The sequence below is a fragment of the Ambystoma mexicanum genome, chromosome 12, assembly GCF_040938575.1.
Source record: "Ambystoma mexicanum isolate Mex_15411 chromosome 12, UKY_AmexF1_1, whole genome shotgun sequence".
Lineage (NCBI taxonomy): Eukaryota > Metazoa > Chordata > Amphibia > Caudata > Ambystomatidae > Ambystoma > Ambystoma mexicanum.
Genome location: NC_090936.1, coordinates 666,666,886 through 666,686,873, shown reverse-complemented (window position 1 = coordinate 666,686,873; position 19,988 = coordinate 666,666,886). Strand labels below are relative to the sequence as shown.

The following is a 19,988-nucleotide window of genomic DNA, read 5'->3' as shown; positions in this document are numbered from 1 at the left end:
CAGTACACGTTAGTCAGAGTCCAGCACATTAAGCTGCCAATACAAGCCATGTTTCATATTTCTAGGAACAACCAACAAACTTGATAAAGACCCTGAAATTCAGCGTTGAATCAGTCTGTGCTTGAGCGCAAGTGTTACTGGACACCAAGCTCTCCCATGTGTGTTTTCAGTGAAATGCCAACAATGTTCACATTTTAGAGCATTTCAACTAATAGACTCCTTAGTATAATTGAATGAGCAACATTTGACAATGTAAAATAAATATCACTGACAATTATTTAAAAAAGCAAATTAAGAGGGTGTTGTCACAACTTTCGGCACTGTGGCATCAGTGATGGCATCCCAGAGCATCCACAGTTCAAGTTTGATTGTTACCCTGCAACAAATTTTATACCCTTCACTTTCAGTTAGTTAAACGTACATAAAACACATTTGCTCGTGAATTGATGCGATTCTGTTTGAAATACAACAATGAAGTTTTGACGACAGGATGTTTTGATGTTTTGTTAAATGTACCCAAGCTTGAGTAAAAGTCATCAGTGTTGGGTGTAAGATTAAAAAACATGGTGATAGGTGCCCACACATGCATATATTGTTTATTTGATTGCTCTTATTACTGCAAAATGTTCTTCACCTAAAGAAGCAGAACTCCTCCTAACTTTGCTTTTCCTAGAGAACCGATTAACCAATCACATATTGCACGAGATGTCACTGTATCTGCATACCAACAACTGTAAATGTGATTGCGACTTGCAAGTTATAACTGCTAATATCACATCAACTAGATTAACCTGCTCATCTCTGTGCTTACTTGCTTTTTTTACACTGTAGGTATTGACCACGTCAGCATTAGATTGGATCTTGAAACCTTATTTCAGTTCAGCCATCTTATACTGACGTTTAAGGTAATTAGTTACTTTTGAAATGTGGTTATTTTCATCCATAATCCTAAAATGGTGTCATTTTTTGCAGAGCAACATAATTTCATGGAAGAATAACTCCAGGCTAAATAACCATCGCTCAACGAATGAGATATTTAGGTAGCAGAAATTGTGATGGTGGACTATCCCGCACTGCACATGCCAACTGCAATTGACATCATTCTTATATCAATGGGGGAGAGGGTGGAGTTTTAGGTTTGCAAAGCAAGCAATAGGATATTTGCCATTAGCCTATTGAATGCCCATTAACATCTCAAAATTACATTTTGCAGACTTTTCGTCCGTCAGCCATGTTGGTTGAGCGATCCAGAGACTATGGTCAGACATGGAAGGTGTTTAGGTATTTTGCACAAGACTGCGTGTCAGCATTTCCAAATGTCCCCACTGGTGAAGCATCGAGAGTCGACGATGTAGTCTGTGATTCACGCTACTCTGACATTGAACCCTCTACAGAAGGCGAGGTACTGTTCTCTTGCTCCATAAAATGTGCTTAAATGTTTTACTGAATTCTATTCTGCAAAGACTGCTTGGGTCACACTCAGAGCTGTGTTCTCAGTTGGGTACCTACATATTGATTCCTCCTCTTCTCACTTGGCGTAGTAACTAACATCAAAGTGTAGCACACAGTTTCCCCAAACAAATGAAGGCATTCATATGGATTTAAAACCTGTCTGTTAAATTCTGGACAATATATGGAAAGATGCAGTCAAAAAGATGCCAAAGCATCAATCTTGATATCCTAGCCTGATTGGTATATAAATAGGTTTACTTTTCTGCTTCAAAAGTTGATTTATCTTAGTTGGTTATGTTACGAAATTACAAGATTGAGCAATGGGATTTCTTTCTTTCAATATATCATTATTATTATGCTTGGTATACTCAATCATATACATTCTTTTAAAAATGTTTTAAAACAGTGTGTCAGGCTATGGGTAGATGAGCACTATTCCCCTTTTAGAGTCTTTGTAAAATGTTTGTTTTTACCTTTGTGCAGGGAGATTGTTGCTTGTGTAAAGGGTTTGTTGCTTCCAAATGTGTGGAGCCAAACAGGAGAACGGTCAGCCATCAGACCAGAACACTTTTACTATGGTGCAGATATCTGCATGGGGGAGGAGAAGTGTATGAATCTAATGAGAACAAAGTTCTGGATTCTGAAATGAATAAAAGAATGGTTCCTTGGGGGATGTGGTCAACACGCTGGCAATATTGACCATCTCACAAATAAAATTCAGATGATCCTCTGTATTTCTGTTTCATGACTGTGACAAATTGCACAGTCACACCAAGCATGGTGTCCCATTCCCTACGTCCTCAATGAACGGTTAGAAAATGTGAACATTAATTTAAAAGGAGAGATTGCGATTCTTTATGGAGAAACTCACACTGTCAAAAAACTAACATGCAACCGCTACATGGTTCCGGAGGCGAAGACATGATTCAGTGGGCCAAAGCCCATATTACCGTCTCTACTGGAAGAGCCTACTTTGAACGTTTCTATCTATATGAACACCAAGCACAGTAGAGAGTCTGAGGCATCCGTCTGCAGAATCCATCTGCCACATCATACTCACCTGCCCTGCAATCACTGGAAATCCCTGCAAACCGTAGGACTCCATGCAGGATTGCTGGTGGGGTGCCTAAATTACCTCCAGATCTTGACTGGTGGCAAATCGTGCCCCCCACTGCAGTGTCTAGAGTGTGCCATGTCAGGAGTCTGGCTGACGGGAACAGGGCAAAGGCTATAGCTCAGAGTATGCACTGTAGATTAGGAGAGATGCACTAGGTAATGCTAGCATATAAAATAAACAGGGTACATACCAAGCTGGTCTGAGTTGTAACAGGTATTCACAGGAACTACAGGGGCAGGAGCTGGCTGTAGGCAAAGAGACACAAAAAAGCAAAGGCATGCATATATACTGGGCAACACTGATTGATCAGAATAAAGGCTGAACTGGAATATGATAAGGGGTCTCCAGGGATTAGAGAAAGCCCTCGGGATCGCTACCAACAGAATACTCTCAACAACTGGCAAACAGCTGCGCCATGAGTTAGGCATGCCAAAGAGACCATTGTACTCAGTGAAAGGGTGAAACACGAGACCACATGCTGAGGCAGGTAAGACTCAAACTGACTAGATGAAGGCAACAGAAGTCTTTCCCTTATCTGATCTGAACGGAGACCAACCCAGGGGTCACACTCTAAATGGATATAGGGCGGAGACACAACAGTGGGCCAAGATGTAATATAGGCGGAAAGCAGTGCAGAAAGAAATAACCAGGTACAAGACAGATAGAGAAACAAATACAACGCAGAGGCTGGAATATCAGGACACACAAGGCAACGGACTTAGACAAGATAGGTCGCTGCCAACACAGCGAATACAAGGGGTTCAGGAAACTCAGAGTACTTAAGAACAGACATTAGAACTATGGACTGAAGTATGATACTATTGCAGGCAAGGAACAAACAGGAAAGCTTCAAGAGACTGGGATTACAGAGAGAAAGAGGGGAAATGCTAGGCAGAGATAAGATAAGTCTGTGAAGCAGAAATGCTGATGGAAAACAGGGTGTTGCAGAAAGTTAGAAAGGCAGCAGAGATATCAGAACATAACTGGATGGCCTTAATAGAAGAACAGGACAGATGCTGTAACACAGCAGCAAAGGCAGGAAGGGTTTCCGAAGTCAAAAGCTGGAAAATCAAGGAAAGGTTTAAAAACAGGCAGACTGCAAAAGCAGACTGGAAAGGGTGTTGCAAAGCAGTAACAGCAAACAGGATTCAAAAGCCAAAACTCCCAGCAGAGCAAAACCAATAGGTTCCATACTGCTATAAATTCAAGTAAAGAAGCTTATGTAGATTACTTAATAGGTGTACCAAAAAGGTATCACTGAACCATTCAAATTAGGCTACTGTAGACTCAAAAAGCAATCGAGGTATTCTCAAGCTGAAAACAGTAAACACGTTTTATTTTTTATTTCTTAGTAAAACAAAGTAGAGAAAGACATTTTTTTTAAAAAGACAAACACATTTTTACATGAATGACCCAAATGTTTATAATGAGTAACTTGTCAAAACAGAAACAAAAACAGAAATAATCATCTTATTGTAGAACATCAGACAACGGATTATGCAAACTGAGTGGTGGCTTAAAACTGAGCCAATACACTCGCATATGGCTTGTATTCAGCCAAAACACAGATTTCTGGATTTTATGAAATTAAGTTAATCAGTATTCTTCATTTATTCATTTAACTGACATGTCTGCCTTGTGATAGTGGCAGTCCTAAAGTCTTCAAAAATGTTGTTGGTTTTTTGAAGCTGATCACGGGAGTTAGTGATGGCTGTGTTCCCTAAAAAGAGCTTCTCTTCTTGTTCTAGTTCCTTCTGTATTTCAGCACTCAGTCTCTGAGCAGTTGTGATAGTGAGGACCATCAGGTCTCTGCTACATTTAATGGCAATGTGACTAAAAGTAGTGGTATACTCTGTCAGTTAAAAAAAGGCAAGGTTCATTGCGAACGATTAGTCCTGCAGGGATGGTGTCTGCCCTGAGATGTTCACGGAGAAAGTGCCCATGTAGTTCTGTTCTGAGGTTTTTCTTTTTGAGTTTCAACAGGTCATCGCAGCATGTTGATTGAGCCACACCAGTACTGGGTCCAGATGAATCATATATTGATGGGCCTTTCATCACTTCTGCAGTTTGTTCAAAGGAATAGCTGAAGGTTTGTGCTTCTGCCATTCCGTGTTTTTCCAAAGCTCCCCTGCTAGAGATGCCGCACCGTTGGGTAAAATCCTGTGGTCACCCTCCACATCCATAGAGAATATTAAGGATAAATCCTGCAGCTATGAGGTACACAATAAAGGTGTGTCCTGGGGAACCCTGATTTGTTGAGGGTAAATTATAAAAAGAGATCCCCAAGCAAACCGGTTGCTGAACAAATTTAACATGAAAGAGAGGGGGAACTGTCCCAAAAAGCAGTAATGGAAAGGGACTCTAAACTAAGCAAAACCAATAGGTTCCATACTGCTATAAATTCAAGTAAAGAAGCTTATGTAGATTACTTAATAGGTGTACCAAAAAGGTATCACTGAACCATTCAAATTAGGCTACTGTAGACTCAAAAAGCAATCGAGGTAGTCTCAAGCTAAGAACAGTAAACATGTTTTATTTTTTATTTCTTAGTAAAACAACGTAGAGAAAGAAAAAATGTCTCAGTGAATATCTCAGGGCAGACACCATCCCTGCAGGACTAATCGTTCGCAATTACCGTTGCCTTTTTTTAACTGACAGAGTATACCACTACTTTTAGTCACGTTGCCATTAAATGTAGCAGAGACCTGATGGTCCTCACTATCACAACTGCTCAGAGACTGAGTGCTGAAATACAGAAGGAACTAGAAAAAGAAGAGAAGCTTTTTTTAGAGAACACAGCCATCACTAACGCCCGTGATCAGCTTAAAAAAACCAACAACATTTTTGAAGACTTTAAGACTGCCACTATTACAAGGCAGACCTGTCAGTTGTTTCTGTTTTGACAAGTTACTCATTATAAACTTTTGGGTCATTCATGTAAAAATGTGTTTGTTTTTTTTTTAAAAAAATGTCTTTCTCTCCGTTGTTTTACTAAGAAATAAAAAATAAAACATGTTTACTGTTCTTAGCTTGAGACTACCTCGATTGCTGTTTTAGTCTACAGTAGCCTAATTTGAATGGTTCAGTGATACCTTTTTGGTACACCTATTAAGTAATCTACATAAGCTTCTTTACTTGAATTTATAGCAGTATGGAACCTATTGGTTTTGCTTAGTTTAGAGTCCCTTTCCATTACTGCTTTTTGGGACAGATCCCCCTCTCTTTCGTGTTAAAAAAAACTCCCATCGGAAGCAGTTGACTGAACAACTGCTTCTGTTCAAACTGAGTTTATGATGCCCGTCCAGCCAACAGCCCAACAGGGTGGAACTGGTTGCAATCTCAGGTAGCTGTGTTCAATCAAACCCAGCCCCAGCTTCAGTAGCCTGCAGCTGTGGATTGTAATTAAAGTCTCTTGAGCTCTCAGCAGCGTAGCCTGCAGTAGCTTGGAACAGGTGAATGTAATCAGGGACTTTCCAGCTCTTAGTAGCTTGCTGCAAACAATGGTACTTGGTATGCCCCCTCCAGCCCTCTGCCGCTTGGACAGCATACATGTACCAGAATGCATCTTCTGGTTTAACCCAAAACCCGGAATGGAAAATGAAATTAGATTGGTCCAAAACTGCAGTGATAAAACAAGTAAATTAATGCAGGGGCAGTTTTATGTTTTAATTTCGCAACTATGTCATAAACAGAGTTGTAGCAGTGCTGGGTGACAGATGGGCAGTTTTGTGACAGCCGGTGCGGTAGTGTGCCACTTGACAGGATTACCAGCACGTTTACACTGCCCAACATGTTCCTAATGAGGCCCATTGTTTCTAATGCCACACAGAATTGTGTGGTTTGTTAAGAGTCTTGATATCCATAGAAAATGTCTGCTGCCATTAATTAAAGATCCATTTTTTGTGCTCCTTAATGGAAGAGATACACATTTTGACCCACCTTTTAATGACTATGCCAGTTTGGGGGTTAGTGTCTGTTCCAAGCATCTGCTGTTTGAAGTTGCCATTACTTGCTGGCCATGAATTCATCAATGTTATTCCAAGGTATACAGACATCTAAACATACAAAAAATAAGGCCATGAAAATCCTAAACATTGTTTGCAGCAAGCTACTAAATTTGGAAAGTATTTAGCTTATTTTTATGTTACATACAAGCCTTCGTCCTGGTTACACAGAGTTGTGTCCATTAATCTGTTCAATGGCTTAGTCACAGTGAGTTATAATGAGGCCTGTTATCAAGAAAACAGACTCTGCATTCCTTGTTACAGGACAGCTCTGCATACACATGCAATTTAGGTTCAACCTGTATTCAAACTAAGTTGACCATGTCAAGGTTACATGTAAAAGAAATACTGCTCTCTTTCTGCCATTTCTACTGGTGATGATAATCTTATAAAACGTGGGCCTATCAATACATTTAACTCAATCTTACAAACACCATATAATACACATTTTGTCTTTCATGCCCTTGCAGAATACTAAAACATGAATGCACAGTTTGCTATATTTTTTATGCAGCATGGCAACTCTTTTGCCTTAGCGTAAAATTAAAAACGAATAAAACAACTGTACCTGTTACATTTTAAATTAGTTTACATAAAACTTGACTGCAGACTCATACTTTTCTGTTCTAATCACAGTACTTGTGATATATTTGTTTGCAGCACTTTGGGTGTGTTTCGTTCAAAACACACTTTGGTCTGTTCAATGTTGATCGAGGTAGCTAATAACCCAACAATTCTTGTTAGATTAACAATAACATATTTGGGGACTTTTTATGAAATCCTAATTTCAGAGACGTAGAATCCAATTATATTACAAAATTCAGCAGTACATGGCCTCAATTAACTTTGCTTGAGATCAGCAATGTTCTTGTGCCCCTCAGATGCTCCAACGCCTTCGGCTTGCAATCTGTTCCTGCTTGCTACTCCCCACATGACTGACATTACTGCTGGCTGCAGAAGTCCGAAGTCCGGGGTCAGTGTTTGCTACCAAGATGAGCATGGATAGTTCGGACACTGACCTGTTGGCACTCTCACAAATTTGACTTTGAATACTTTGCCTTGTTACTTGGAATCCTCCACTTCAGACTTGACCTCTGGCTCATGTCACAGATAGTCTTAAGCACACACTAACTCCCACAGATAGTTTAAGGGTTGTCTTTCCCTCTTTCTTTCTCTCTCTGTCCCTATGTTATTATTCAACGACACGTCTACTCCTAATCTCCCCCTACACTTTAAAACTCTCTACTTCTACTACTCTCCACTATTCACCACTACTCTTCACTCCTATCACTATTCACTCTCACTACTCTCCACCTCAACTACTCTCTGCTACTCTCCACTACTCACTGCTCGCACTGCTCTCTACTATTCTCCCCTCGCACTCCTCTCCACTCCCAATAGTCTCCACCCCACCTTATTTCAGTCATCCCACTTCTCAATCAGCCTAACTTACTCCCCTACTCTCCCACTGTGTCTGACTCGCTCATCTTACTCACTATACATGCACTCTCACACTCAAGTACCACATTCTCAGCAATACTTCAACTTGCACACACTCTTTGTAAGTCTATAGCATGCTCAACTCCACCATCCTTCCTGGTCACTTGGTCTTCCATCTCCTCTGTTGGCCTCACCCAAACAAGCCACACTCTCCCATTTTGTTTGTCCAATTGTATCCTCCACCCCCCTTTCATTGAGTCCCTCACTCACCTAGTTCCCCAAGAGAATAACTCATTTGCTCTTCCCTTTGTGCCGGGACACACAGGTGGAAAACCAGAAAGTGCCCTTTAAGCTCTTCCCTCTGCATAACAAGAGTGTCCTGATTTCCAGTCTGTAGCGTGCAGTGCTTCACCGGTTCTGTGTTCAGTGCTGCGTTTCCTGCCGATGGGTTGTAGATTTCTTCAATCACTGGAAGGAGTTCTGGGATCACTGGTTCTAAAATGGAAGTGAAGAAACACTGACCAGCAGACTGTAAGGCTGGTATGGGGCGATTGTAAGTGGTACACTTCCTTTATAACTAGGCTCATATGGAGGGGACATAGACTGGGACCCTCACAACTCACTCACCCTGACTATCAGGCAGGACAGGCTCTGGCAACCACCCTCGTAGTCCTCCTGCAATCTGGTGAGAGGGGTTTGCATCGTCCGTTAACAGAGTCACATCCTTGACAATGTAGGATGCCAAAACCACATTGCCAACATGGATTTTTACTTAGGCTGCCCTCCCTCTCCTTCCCAAGACTGCTTGAGATTGGAAATTTAGCAATAGATTATTTTCTCAATGCTAGTTTTTCTTTAAAAAAATATGATTTAAGCACAATGTTTATGACCATGGACTTGGAGACATTATTGGGCCTCATTACGAGGCGGGCGGTAAGGGATTACCGGCACCGGTAAGGGCACCGGTGCCAGTAATCCCTTACCGCCCTACTACAAGTTCCCTTTGCGGGTCCTCCCTTAACGCCTTTTTTTTCCAGGCGTTAAGGACGGGACCCGCAAAGGGACTCTGGAGCTAATAACGGTACCACAATTTGCGGTACCATTATTAGCGCCTTCTCCATTCCCATTGAGCCCTATGGGGGCTCATATGGGAATGGGGAAGGGCCCTGGTGAATGGGGAATTACCGGTCCCGCCAACCTTGGAATAGACCGGTAATTGCTCCATTCACCAGGGCGGAGTCGGTAGGGTTTTGGAGGCAGCCATGGAGCTAATAGCTCTATGGCTGCCTCCAACCTCGTAATAAGGCCCCTTGTCCTCTTAAACTGGAATTCTGGCTCCAGGCTCTACCCTGTGCAGAATGGAATTAAATTGAAGTATTTTTCAAATCGCAAATACCTAAATGTTCAAAGTTTTCCTCAAATACATGAACTATTAGACCTGTATCTTGTGTTCATGATACCTTTGTGACTCTAAATATCACAGTTTCTGTTCTTTCATTTGCAGGTTGTTTTAAAGGCATTGGATCCTACCTTTGAAATTGAGAATCCATACAGCCCCTTTATTCAGGGTAGGTATCTGTGTATGCAGCCTATTAAAGCATATCTTGTTTAAATTCACTGAAAAATGTAGTGCAATCCACTATCTGTAACTGAGGAACTCAGGGCTGTGAACACTCATTTTTTTACTTTTTTGGAAAGTAGTATTGCTAGCATTGTATGCTACTTTTCCCATATGCTAAGTGTCTATGCATCTGACATGTGTACTTTTGTGTTAATGCTCTTCACAAACACAACCAATAATTGAGTTCTATGAAACAGAACACTTAAATACAAAAACATCAAATAAATATACTATAGCAGAAAACAACTGTAACATGAAAGTGTATTTCCAAAATTCAAAGAAAGAACATTTATAAAATGCAATCTGGAAACATAAAGAATTAATGTTTGCTGTTCATTATACAGACAATTAAAACAAATGTAATACAAACTCCTTGTTAAGACATGCAACAAAATAATATTGAAAAATAGTTAATTAAACATGTTTTAAATATTATTTAGGATACTCTGGCAGTGGGCTTATCACCACAACACAGTGAGGCACTTAGTTATTTAAACTCTATCTGATCCACTCTTCAAGTGGGATGGTAAGGACAAAAAAGTTCTGGATGATTATTTTTTTATTAATTCAACCATGAACTTTTAAAAATATGAATCAAATCACCCCAAACCACTTCTGCCAAAAATAGTTCACCCAGGATTTAATAAAAGATTTTACACCAGTGCGCCAATGTCACACAACTCAAGGTGTCCCCAGTCGTTATAAGTCACTGCCTCCGCTTATGCCTGGACATCTTCCAAATGTAAATATTCTCATTTTATCTCAAACTAAACTGCAATTCCAAATTATCCTGAATTGAGTCAGACTCCAGACCCCAAAAGAACACTGGTCGGCCATCATGTGCCTCGATGCTATCACCCCAAAACCTCCTCAATTAGCAAGTCTTTGGAATTCTACTTACATTCCAACCTCGCAATCAATTACCTCATTTAAAAAATGTAAAAGAAATCTGCTCGGTACTAATTTAGCCTACTGCAGCATCAAACCATTAATCTGACCCAACCACTTCTGTGGAGAGTTTATTACTACTGCTCAAGGCTTACACCAAGTTCCAATCATTATACAACAAATCAAAAAAACGAAACTCTACAAAACAGAATTAGGGGGTACACATGTCAAGAAGCACATGCACCACCCACAGAAACTGGTGATGATACTGGAGATAAAAAAGCAACCAAACTGTCCCAGAGGCAGACCTTCCCCTTGACTCGCTCTATCCCTACACGATATCTGAAAATTGGAAACCTCATCGTTAGATGGCGTTTTGCTCCCCATATAAATCTCTGCCTCATTCCTCCTTCTAACCTCAGAATCCCTGTGTGCGTATGTAACTCTGAACATGGCAAAACACAACCCCCTTTGTCCTGTGTAAAATGATCCACTGTGCCCACATCGCCATGCTCACCCAATAAATGTAAACGAGGGGACTTTCATCCAATTGAAAGTGGTTTGCTAAGTAATCCTTCGAAATTGATGGTATATCACGGTAGGAGCCATAATTCACGCCGAGTGCAGGAAGCATGACCATTTTGAAAACATGTAAACAAGTGCCTCGTTTTTAGGCAACACATATGAAAATAAATGGTGCTTTCGGCTAAAGAAACTGATTAGCATATGAGGTTAAGCAGGAGCCATGCAACTGGTGCCATCTAATATACTGAACAAATGTAATCATATAATATTACCTTATTAAAATACATGGAAAACATTTGCAATGACTTATTGGACTAAAGTTCAAATGTCAGTAAATGATCCAATATTGAATCCTAGCTGCCTACTTACACATGCAAATCGAGCATCAACCACAATAGCATGTGTACAGGCATTATTTGACCTGGGGTGGAAGGGTGGTGAGGTTGTCAGAACACAAAAATGCTCATAGTTATGGAAGGGAAAAATGTAATCTGAGGAATGCATTTCAAGTAGCTTCTACGCATGCTCAGAAGCGCACCATGGGGACTGCATTGCCATGCGGGTCAAACTACTGCCCATGCACCATGCTACGGCTCCTTTGGATTATGTTCAATCCCTATTGTCATGGACTGATAAGCTAAAATGTGTTGGAATGCTGATAGGCGGAAATAATAATATAAAAAGATAGTAATTAGCTCTGGTATTTCAATTTACATTTGATAATGCCCACATAGTACTTACAGACTATTACTGACTAGGATTTACCTGGGAGATTGTGCCCCTATAAAACCACTCTAACCGGCACTGCGTGCCTTACTGTCGCTAGTATTAGCATGCAGTGTTGTTTCTGTGCATAGTTAAGACCATACCACATATATAATTCCAGGGGTACAATAACCTGCATATGTTTAGAGAACAAAATATCCTTTTTGTCCTTCACTTGTGAGATCACAAATGTCAGATTAGGTGTTAATTTTCTAGTTGTGGTGCCACCCTAGCTGTGAGGCCAGTAAAAACGTACTGAAAAAGTTGAACATGGAAGAAGCTTGCAGCTCTTGCAATCACACCCTGCACTCTAGGGAAACGCTGCCTGGGTGCATTGACTTCCAGACGGCTGCACATCCCAAAAGCAAAAGACTGCCCCTAAAAGAACTGCCACATATTTCAAGGGACCTACTAAGAGCTTCAAATAGAGTAATACCTTGTATGACTATGGTACTATGTAGAGTAAAGTACCTCATCAAATTTATTGGCTTTTAAAAAGCGTAGCTTTTTTTGACTTTATAGGGCACAGAAGCTCTCAGTGGCTCATTATATCATGGCAAATGTTAGGAGACATTAAGCTGCATATAAAGCTTGAGTGGAATTATGGTCTTCCTTTTGAATGGGCATACATTGTGCAGCCAAGCTTTGGTAGCCACCCGTTTCAGCCCATCCATTCCAACCAAAGCTATTTTAGTGCAACCCATTTCAATACACGAGCATTTCGCTGAAAATGCAGAAGGCAAAAGTACAAAAGAAGCCCCTTGAAATATGGAAATGAAACTTACCTATTTAAATAATGAACCGTAGGGGGAATAGGGTATACAAATAAAAATAACGAATAACAAATAAACAAAACAATAAAGAAGTGTAAAGTTAAGGGTGGAGAATGTTCAGCATGGTTAAAAAAAAGAGGACAGTGGGTGTCTTTCCACATTTTATAACACATTTTATTTTATTCATTGTGTGGTTTAGTACAGATTTGAACTTTTCACACATCTTATTGCATTACAATGTTTTCCTTTAAGACCAGTCATTCATTCACATTTTAAAACACATCCTAAAATTTTGGATCCTAAAACACAGTCTCAATTTTCAAATATGTATACAATTTCAAATTTAAATCTAAGTAACATTAAAACGATTGCACCTACCTAAAAGAAAAGTAAAATTAATACAAACACACCTTCTTATTTAGATTAAAACTTATTTAAAACAACATCAAAAAATTCTAAGGGCTTTATAGACAGGGAAATTTCATTTGTATTCATGATTCTTGCCCATAAATCCTCCTCTAATATGCTGGGGTGCAACTAAGTGATTCTCAACCACAGGGTGAACAAGGCCGGACAGTAGACACACAAGTAACGTTTTGTCCTTTAGCCAACAGTATCGACACATCTTTCCCCCTCACTTATCCCCAGCACCTCCATTTTGGAGAACAAGTTTAATTTTACTCTTAACATTTGAAACCTGGATTCTCTAGACGGATGTTTCCTCAGATATGGGGCCAGCATATTATAGTTCTTTATTGTCCAGGCAAAATGTCAATAAAACACAGATACTCCAACAATCCAGCTCTGAGCTAGATCCGCACGTGTCTAAACAACTTTCGCTTTACTTTATTTGGATTTGTGGACAATTCATGTGTTGAGGAATCCATTTTTGCAATACTCTGCATGCACCATGCGGCCCAGTACACCATGACCTCGCAATTACCCTTTGTCCATATTTCATTAAGATGGAGACAAAATGAGGCATTGGGTGGTGTAACAATACTGGCATATAACTTAAGCTTTCCCCAGTCAATTACCATCTGGAACGGTAATTGCCCCAACTCGAACAGTATTCCTGCTATTGGGACTGAAGCTGGTAAATACAACACTTTACTCCATAACATAGCCTCCAACATTGCTCATGCTCAGCTTACTCCATCTTCCCATGTGTGTGCCCCAAAAACCAATTTAGGAAAATATGTTGCTTTAACAACTTAATTGCAGGAAGTATAGTTGATTTGGACAAGCTGACTAGTTGCAGCTTGGAACTTTGACTTTACTTCCGCTTCTGGAGCATTACCACACTTTCCATCATAAATACATGAGCCCAAATACTTATACGTGTTAACCACCTCCAGAACTTGACTTCTCATAAACCAACCATATTGTTTCCATTTACAGGTCCCCCTATTGAGCACCAAGATTTGAGATTTCATAGTATTAATTGAAAGATCCAATTTCCTCAGGAAATCATCGACCGCCTGTAAAGCTCTTTGCAAACCTATCAGAGTCATGTCGCAGATGACAATGCCATCCGCGTATGCTAAGTATTTGTCATGGGTACTGGCCAGGGACCCCCTGTTATGCCTTTTTCACCACTAGTTAACGGTAATATAAGGAGAGGACATTAGGAGCCATTTGGGTGGGAGCCTGGCGTGCAAAGAACTCCTTTAACCCATACAGTAATCCTTAGGAATGCCCATACTACAAGTTATATAGTTAGGTTATCACTTCCTGTTACTGTTTCCTGTGTGCCAACCAGGAACTAGCAGCACGCCCTAGTCTCTGAGCGTGGCTGCCTGTATAAGCCATGCCCAGAGACCGTCCCGTGATTCGCATGTTCTCTGTTGCTGAATGCACACGCTTACCTTTGTTCGGATCCAGCGTTCATTGCTGCAACGTCTCTTCTTCTGCATGCCGACGCAGCTGCTTCTAGGAAGAACAGAGAAGAAAACAGAGAAAACAGTGAGTACACGCTGTTTGTACCTCGCCGCCCGCGCTACCAGAATTTAACTTACTCACCTCAGATGCCGCCCTGTTGGAGCCAGAGCCGCTCCCTTCTTTCACGTCAGCCCAAAGTCTTCCGACCTGCAAGAAGAAACGAAAAGACATAAACATTAGTGGAAAACTATTCCTTTGCCGGCACTAGAGCCATAATACAAGAACTTATCTGAACTGAATTTACCTGAATAGGACTCCAGTGAAGTAACTGGTACCTTGCTCTAGAACTGTGTTACAAGAACTTACCTGAACTGAACTTACCTGAATTGGACTTCACCAGTGAAGTAACTGGCACCTTGCACGACTTCAGATCAACCAAGTGGAGTCAACTGGCCCGCCTCCGACTCGCAAAAGGACTTATAGTCGGACTTCAGTCAGATCCATGGCAGCAAACCCCAGTCAGATCCACGACAGCAAACCTGCCAGCACATCACTCTCGCAACCAGCAGCACCCCTGCTGATGCAGGACGGAGAGCGCACCAACTTTAAAGAGAAGGTGAGACATCCCCTAGTTCAGCAAACAGTATTCAGGGAAGAAGGGTGTGAGGGGTGGGGAGTGATACTTACATGGGCCCCCACTAATTTCTCCTTCTTTTAACAGATCACCTTTCCCACAGTTGGCAAGAAGAAGGAAGGGAATCGGAGGTTCTTGTTGCTCCCGCAGAGACCCAGGTGAGCGTGACAGAACGCAAAGACCTCCTTAAAATCTCTGCCTGAGCAATGGAGACCTCAGAAGTTGACCAGCTGAGACGGTTTTATGGGAGGGCAAAAGGGGCACTTGCCCAGGGACCCCACCTTGGAGGGGGCCCCACAAGGCTAGCTGATCTGAAGAAGTAAGATTCCATTGTTCACCAGTCTTAAATAGCACACGTCAGGATATTTTATGGGGTGCTCTAAACCCATTGACTTTCTGTTTGGGCAAGTGCATTCTGCCTTGATCAATTCATCATGTATTGCTTTCTGTGTTCACTGTGGTATACATAGTTTGTGTGTTCCTTATGGCACAACTCTGTAGCATTATTTCCTTCCTGTGGGAATTATGTAGATCATGTGCAATAGACAATGGTGAAATGCATATTGATAAATTGAGTACCACAATGGTTCAGAAGTTAGCTCAGTGTATGAAGCACCTATTGCAGAGATATGTGTTCATATGCAAAATTAGAATATCACATTCCAGCAAGGCTGGCTGAGCCTTTCCTACGTCTAAAGTTTATAAACCTGCCTGCATATGTACTTGGTTTTTCAGAACAACATCTGGTATTAGCAGCAATGTACCTGTACCAGAATGGGGTTGCTATTAAAACTAACATATCATCCATATGGTGAAGGTGAAGTTCTAGAAATTGGTTTGTTCAGATTGGGTGTTGTAATTCTAGGCAATTGCCTCCAACGATGGCATTAACTATTAGTCCAAGAGGTGAATAAGTATCCAAATTCAAGACTATGGAACAACAGTGTTCATGTTTGTATCCTGGATTTGCCAGCAGACGATACAATGATCCTGGTCAAATCATCTAATATATCTTACATTACTGTGCTGTCTTCTGTGAGGTTTGCCTCCTTCCATGCTGCTGGTATTGTTTAGCCCATTACTTGATCTTTCTTCTTTTGTAGGCCATTTGGGTGGAAGGGTTGGTAGACAGAAGAGAGCGGACCATATGTTGCAGGCCTCAGGCAAGCATATTTTAAGGTCTGCTTGTTTGACACAAAAAACGGTTTGCTTTTTGGTAAAAGTCAAAGGTTTTTATGCACATTTATAAATGTAAATGTCACAAGCCATTGTTTTGGAAATATTTAAAGCTTTAAAATACAAAAGACAAACCCAGATTAAATGTGTTAAATCACATTGATTGGTATGCATGTTCTTATATACTTCACTTGATGATGGAGAGAATGAAGCTAGAATCATTCCCATTTTGCATAACACCCATCTATAATATTTTGATTAAAAATGGCCATGTTTGGTAATGTGATTTGTTTACTTTTCCAAGTCTGTTTTTTAGTTCATGGTAAGAACTGGAAAAGAAAGTGTTCAAATGCAGAAATTGCTGAGTTGGCACAAATCCCATCTTCACCCCTTAAACCATCTGTGATCCTGGGCATCTCATTTAATTTTGTATTTTGCCGAACCTCTCAATATTGCTAGTCCCTAAACATTTCAAAATTGTCACCCCTTCCGAGGGATTTCCTTCTCATGGTATGATCTGCATAAAAGCCTTATTCATTCTTTCACTGTGTAAATAGTGAGCATATTCATATCGCACACCACAGGCATTTGTTCCTTTGATATCTAATGGCAACACTATTTGAAAACCATATCCCACTTCTAATCTCAGTCTGCCTGGATAAAGACGCCTTCCTGGTAGCTTCCAATCTGCCTCCACTATCCATGCTACGGTATGTGTAGCGTTCCCCTTCCTTCCAATTGGTGGTCTCTATCCATGCATGAGCACGTTTGCATTCTGTGAGGCAGCTAATGTGAGTTATCTGTCTATTATGGGTTACATGTACCATTTACATATGGTGCTGCATTAATACTACATCTACATTCCTGTATGTACTAGAAGAGTAACCCCTTTTTAGACTTCTAATGTTGGTCTTCAAATGCTACTTGTTTATCATTCTGATTAGAGCAAGAATGAAGAGGGCAAGGGGACTTAATGGGAGTAAACATGCTTATTACGCTGTGAGACAGCATATCAACCTATAGGTTGTGAGCACGATGAGTAGGGTGTTGGGGGAGCGATCAGTATTCTTGATCCCTTCATTCCTTTGGTTTGGTGGAGGGGAGCCCCAACTATGTCTGTGCCCAGGGACCCAAAAGTGCTTAAGATGACCCCGTTGACCAGTTGTCCCAGTTTTTAGGGGAATTGCGGGCCGAGGTGCATGCGGCCCGTGCTGAAACAAACGCCTTAAGGCGGGAATTAGTGGTAAACAAGGACAAGACCGATGAAATAGGCTGACAGTTGCTACAGAAACAGGCTGGCCTGGCCCCACTGCCTGGGGGAGCTATGGCGGGTCCACCCTCACAACCCCAACCAGTACACCCTGTGCAGGTGGTTGTTCCGGGTAATATTCCATTAGCTCCACCGGAATGGTTCACGGGAGATCCGAAGAGGTTTGGGGTTTGCATGAATCAGTGTCGCCTCCATTTTTGATGCAAACCTGGATTATTCCCAACAGATCAGTCCAAGGTGGCCTTTGTATTGTCATATTTGGGGGGTCATGCGGCAGACTGGTCGGTCCCGTTGGTGAATAGGGATGACCCATTGCTGCGCAATTATGCTCGTTTCCAGCGTGAGCTCGAGAAGCTCTTAGGCCATCATACGCAGGGTCAGGCCTTAGACGATGAACTAGTATCCCTCTGACAGGGCAGCCAAGATCTACTGGTTTATGTGGCTACATTTAATCGGTTGGTAGCCGAGGCAAACTGGCCTGAAGAAAAGCGAACTACTCTGTTTTATAGAGGTCTACGTGGAGAGCTCAAAGACATATTGGCACAGGTAGTGAACCCCCTCGATGCTTGTGCGGATTAGATTGATTTAGCCATTCAGCTGGATCACCGCTTACAAAACAGGAAGGCTGACCATACCCGTACTGCGTTGTATGTGCGACCAAAAGAAACACCAGTTTGCCCCTCTGTTGAAGCACATCCCGAACCCATGCAATTGGGTGTAGTCCGACCCCCTCTCACCAAAGCCGAGCGTGACAGAAGACGCCAGGAGCAGTTATGTTTATACTGCGGCCAGGCCGGTCACTTCCTTCGTAGTTGCACAACCAAGCCCCCTCGGAAAACGGTGGGAGCTATCGATGGGAGACGTAAGGACACAGACGAGGTGGAAAACTCCATCGCCCGGCTTACCTAGAGGTGGGTTTGTCGAGCGCGGGAAGGAAACACATGACCTGACATTTTGCTATTCCAGTGATCATCGTAAATCCACTACACCCCTCTAGAATGCACGCGCTCTAAACATTTGTGGACAGCGGCGCGGTTGGAAATGATATGAACCTGAAGACTGCAGAAAAGATAGGCTTGCCGGTGTGGAACAAGGACACCGCTGACAATCTGACCGCAGTTGATGGCACACAACTACTTTCAGGCCCAGTAACCCAGTGCACCACCGAAGTCACTTTGCTCTGTCAAAATGGTCATAAAGAGGACATTTCTTTTGACCTCATTGCAGCCCCACAGTTCCAGATGATCCTTGGTATACCCTGGTTGGAAACACATATGCCACAGATTAACTGTCGTGCTAGAACATTGATTTTTCCCAGAGAATGTAACCATTGTTATGACCAAGACCGTGCGTTGATACATCCACTTTTGGCATCCCTGAAGGTGGCACCATGCTGGGGCCACTTGGAACCTTGCCCACTGAATACCAGGACTTTCAAGATGTGTTTGCTAAGGAACAGGCTAATGTGTTGCCGCCCCATCGTTCCTACAACTGCCAGATCGATTTAATACCGGGAGCGGAGGTACCCTGTGGCCGAGTCTACGCCTTAACTGAAGGCGAAAACGCCCATCCAAAGGAGTACCTCGATCAGTATTTAGCAAATGGATTCATACACCCATCAAAGTCACCAGCAGCATCTCCCCTATTCTTCGTTCCCAAGAAGGAGGGGGATCTGAGAAGGTGTATCAGTTATCGCCCACTGAACCAGGTAACCGTAAAAAATCGGTACCCGCTACCGTTAATATCAGTATTAATCGATCAGGTACAGCAGGCATAAATCTACACCAAGCTCGATCTCTGAGGGGCCTATCACCTGCTACGTGTAAAAGAAGGTGACAAATGGAAAACTGCATTTCGCACCCGGTACGGCCTTTACGAATATCAGGTGATGCCGTTTGGACTTTGTAATGCCCCAGCAGCATTTCAGCATTTCATGAACGACGTGCTACGCGAGCTACTGGACGTATGTGCCACAGTATACATAGACGATATCCTCATTTATTCGGCTAATCTTCAGGAACATATATCACATGTGCGGGCAGTCCTCCACAAGTTACGTGCTAACCATCTGTACGCTAAACTTGAGAAATGTAGCTTCCATGTTACCAAAGTGGAGTTTTTGCGGTTTGTACTGTCCCCACAAGGCATCAAAATGGACAAAAGGGAAGTGGAAGCCATCCTCACCTGGCCCTCACACACGTCTTTAAAAGGGGTACAAAGCTTTCTTGGCTTTGCGAACTTCTATCGATGCTTCATACCCGGTTTCTCTAACGTGGTACACCCAATAACTTCACTTCTGCACAAACATTACAAATTTGAATGGACACCCGACACAGAGAAGGCATTCCATGCCCTAAAAAACAAATTCACCTTGGCTCCAATCCTGCAGCATCCACAACCCAATCTTCCCTACGTCGTGGAAAGAGATGCATCAAGTGTCGC

General features: G+C 41.9%; 1 protein-coding gene across 3 annotated transcripts in view; it reads left to right on the top strand.

Moving 5' to 3' along the window:
• LAMB4 (laminin subunit beta 4) overlaps positions 1 to 19,988 on the top strand; it is a 933,969-nt gene that overhangs the window by 253,030 nt on the left and 660,951 nt on the right. For all 3 annotated transcript variants that reach the window (XM_069629159.1, XM_069629158.1, XM_069629160.1), the window contains 3 exons: positions 832 to 905; positions 1,214 to 1,402; positions 9,518 to 9,581. In XM_069629159.1, the coding sequence (XP_069485260.1) occupies positions 832 to 905; positions 1,214 to 1,402; positions 9,518 to 9,581 (327 nt within the window). The remainder of the gene's footprint in view (positions 1 to 831; positions 906 to 1,213; positions 1,403 to 9,517; positions 9,582 to 19,988) is intronic.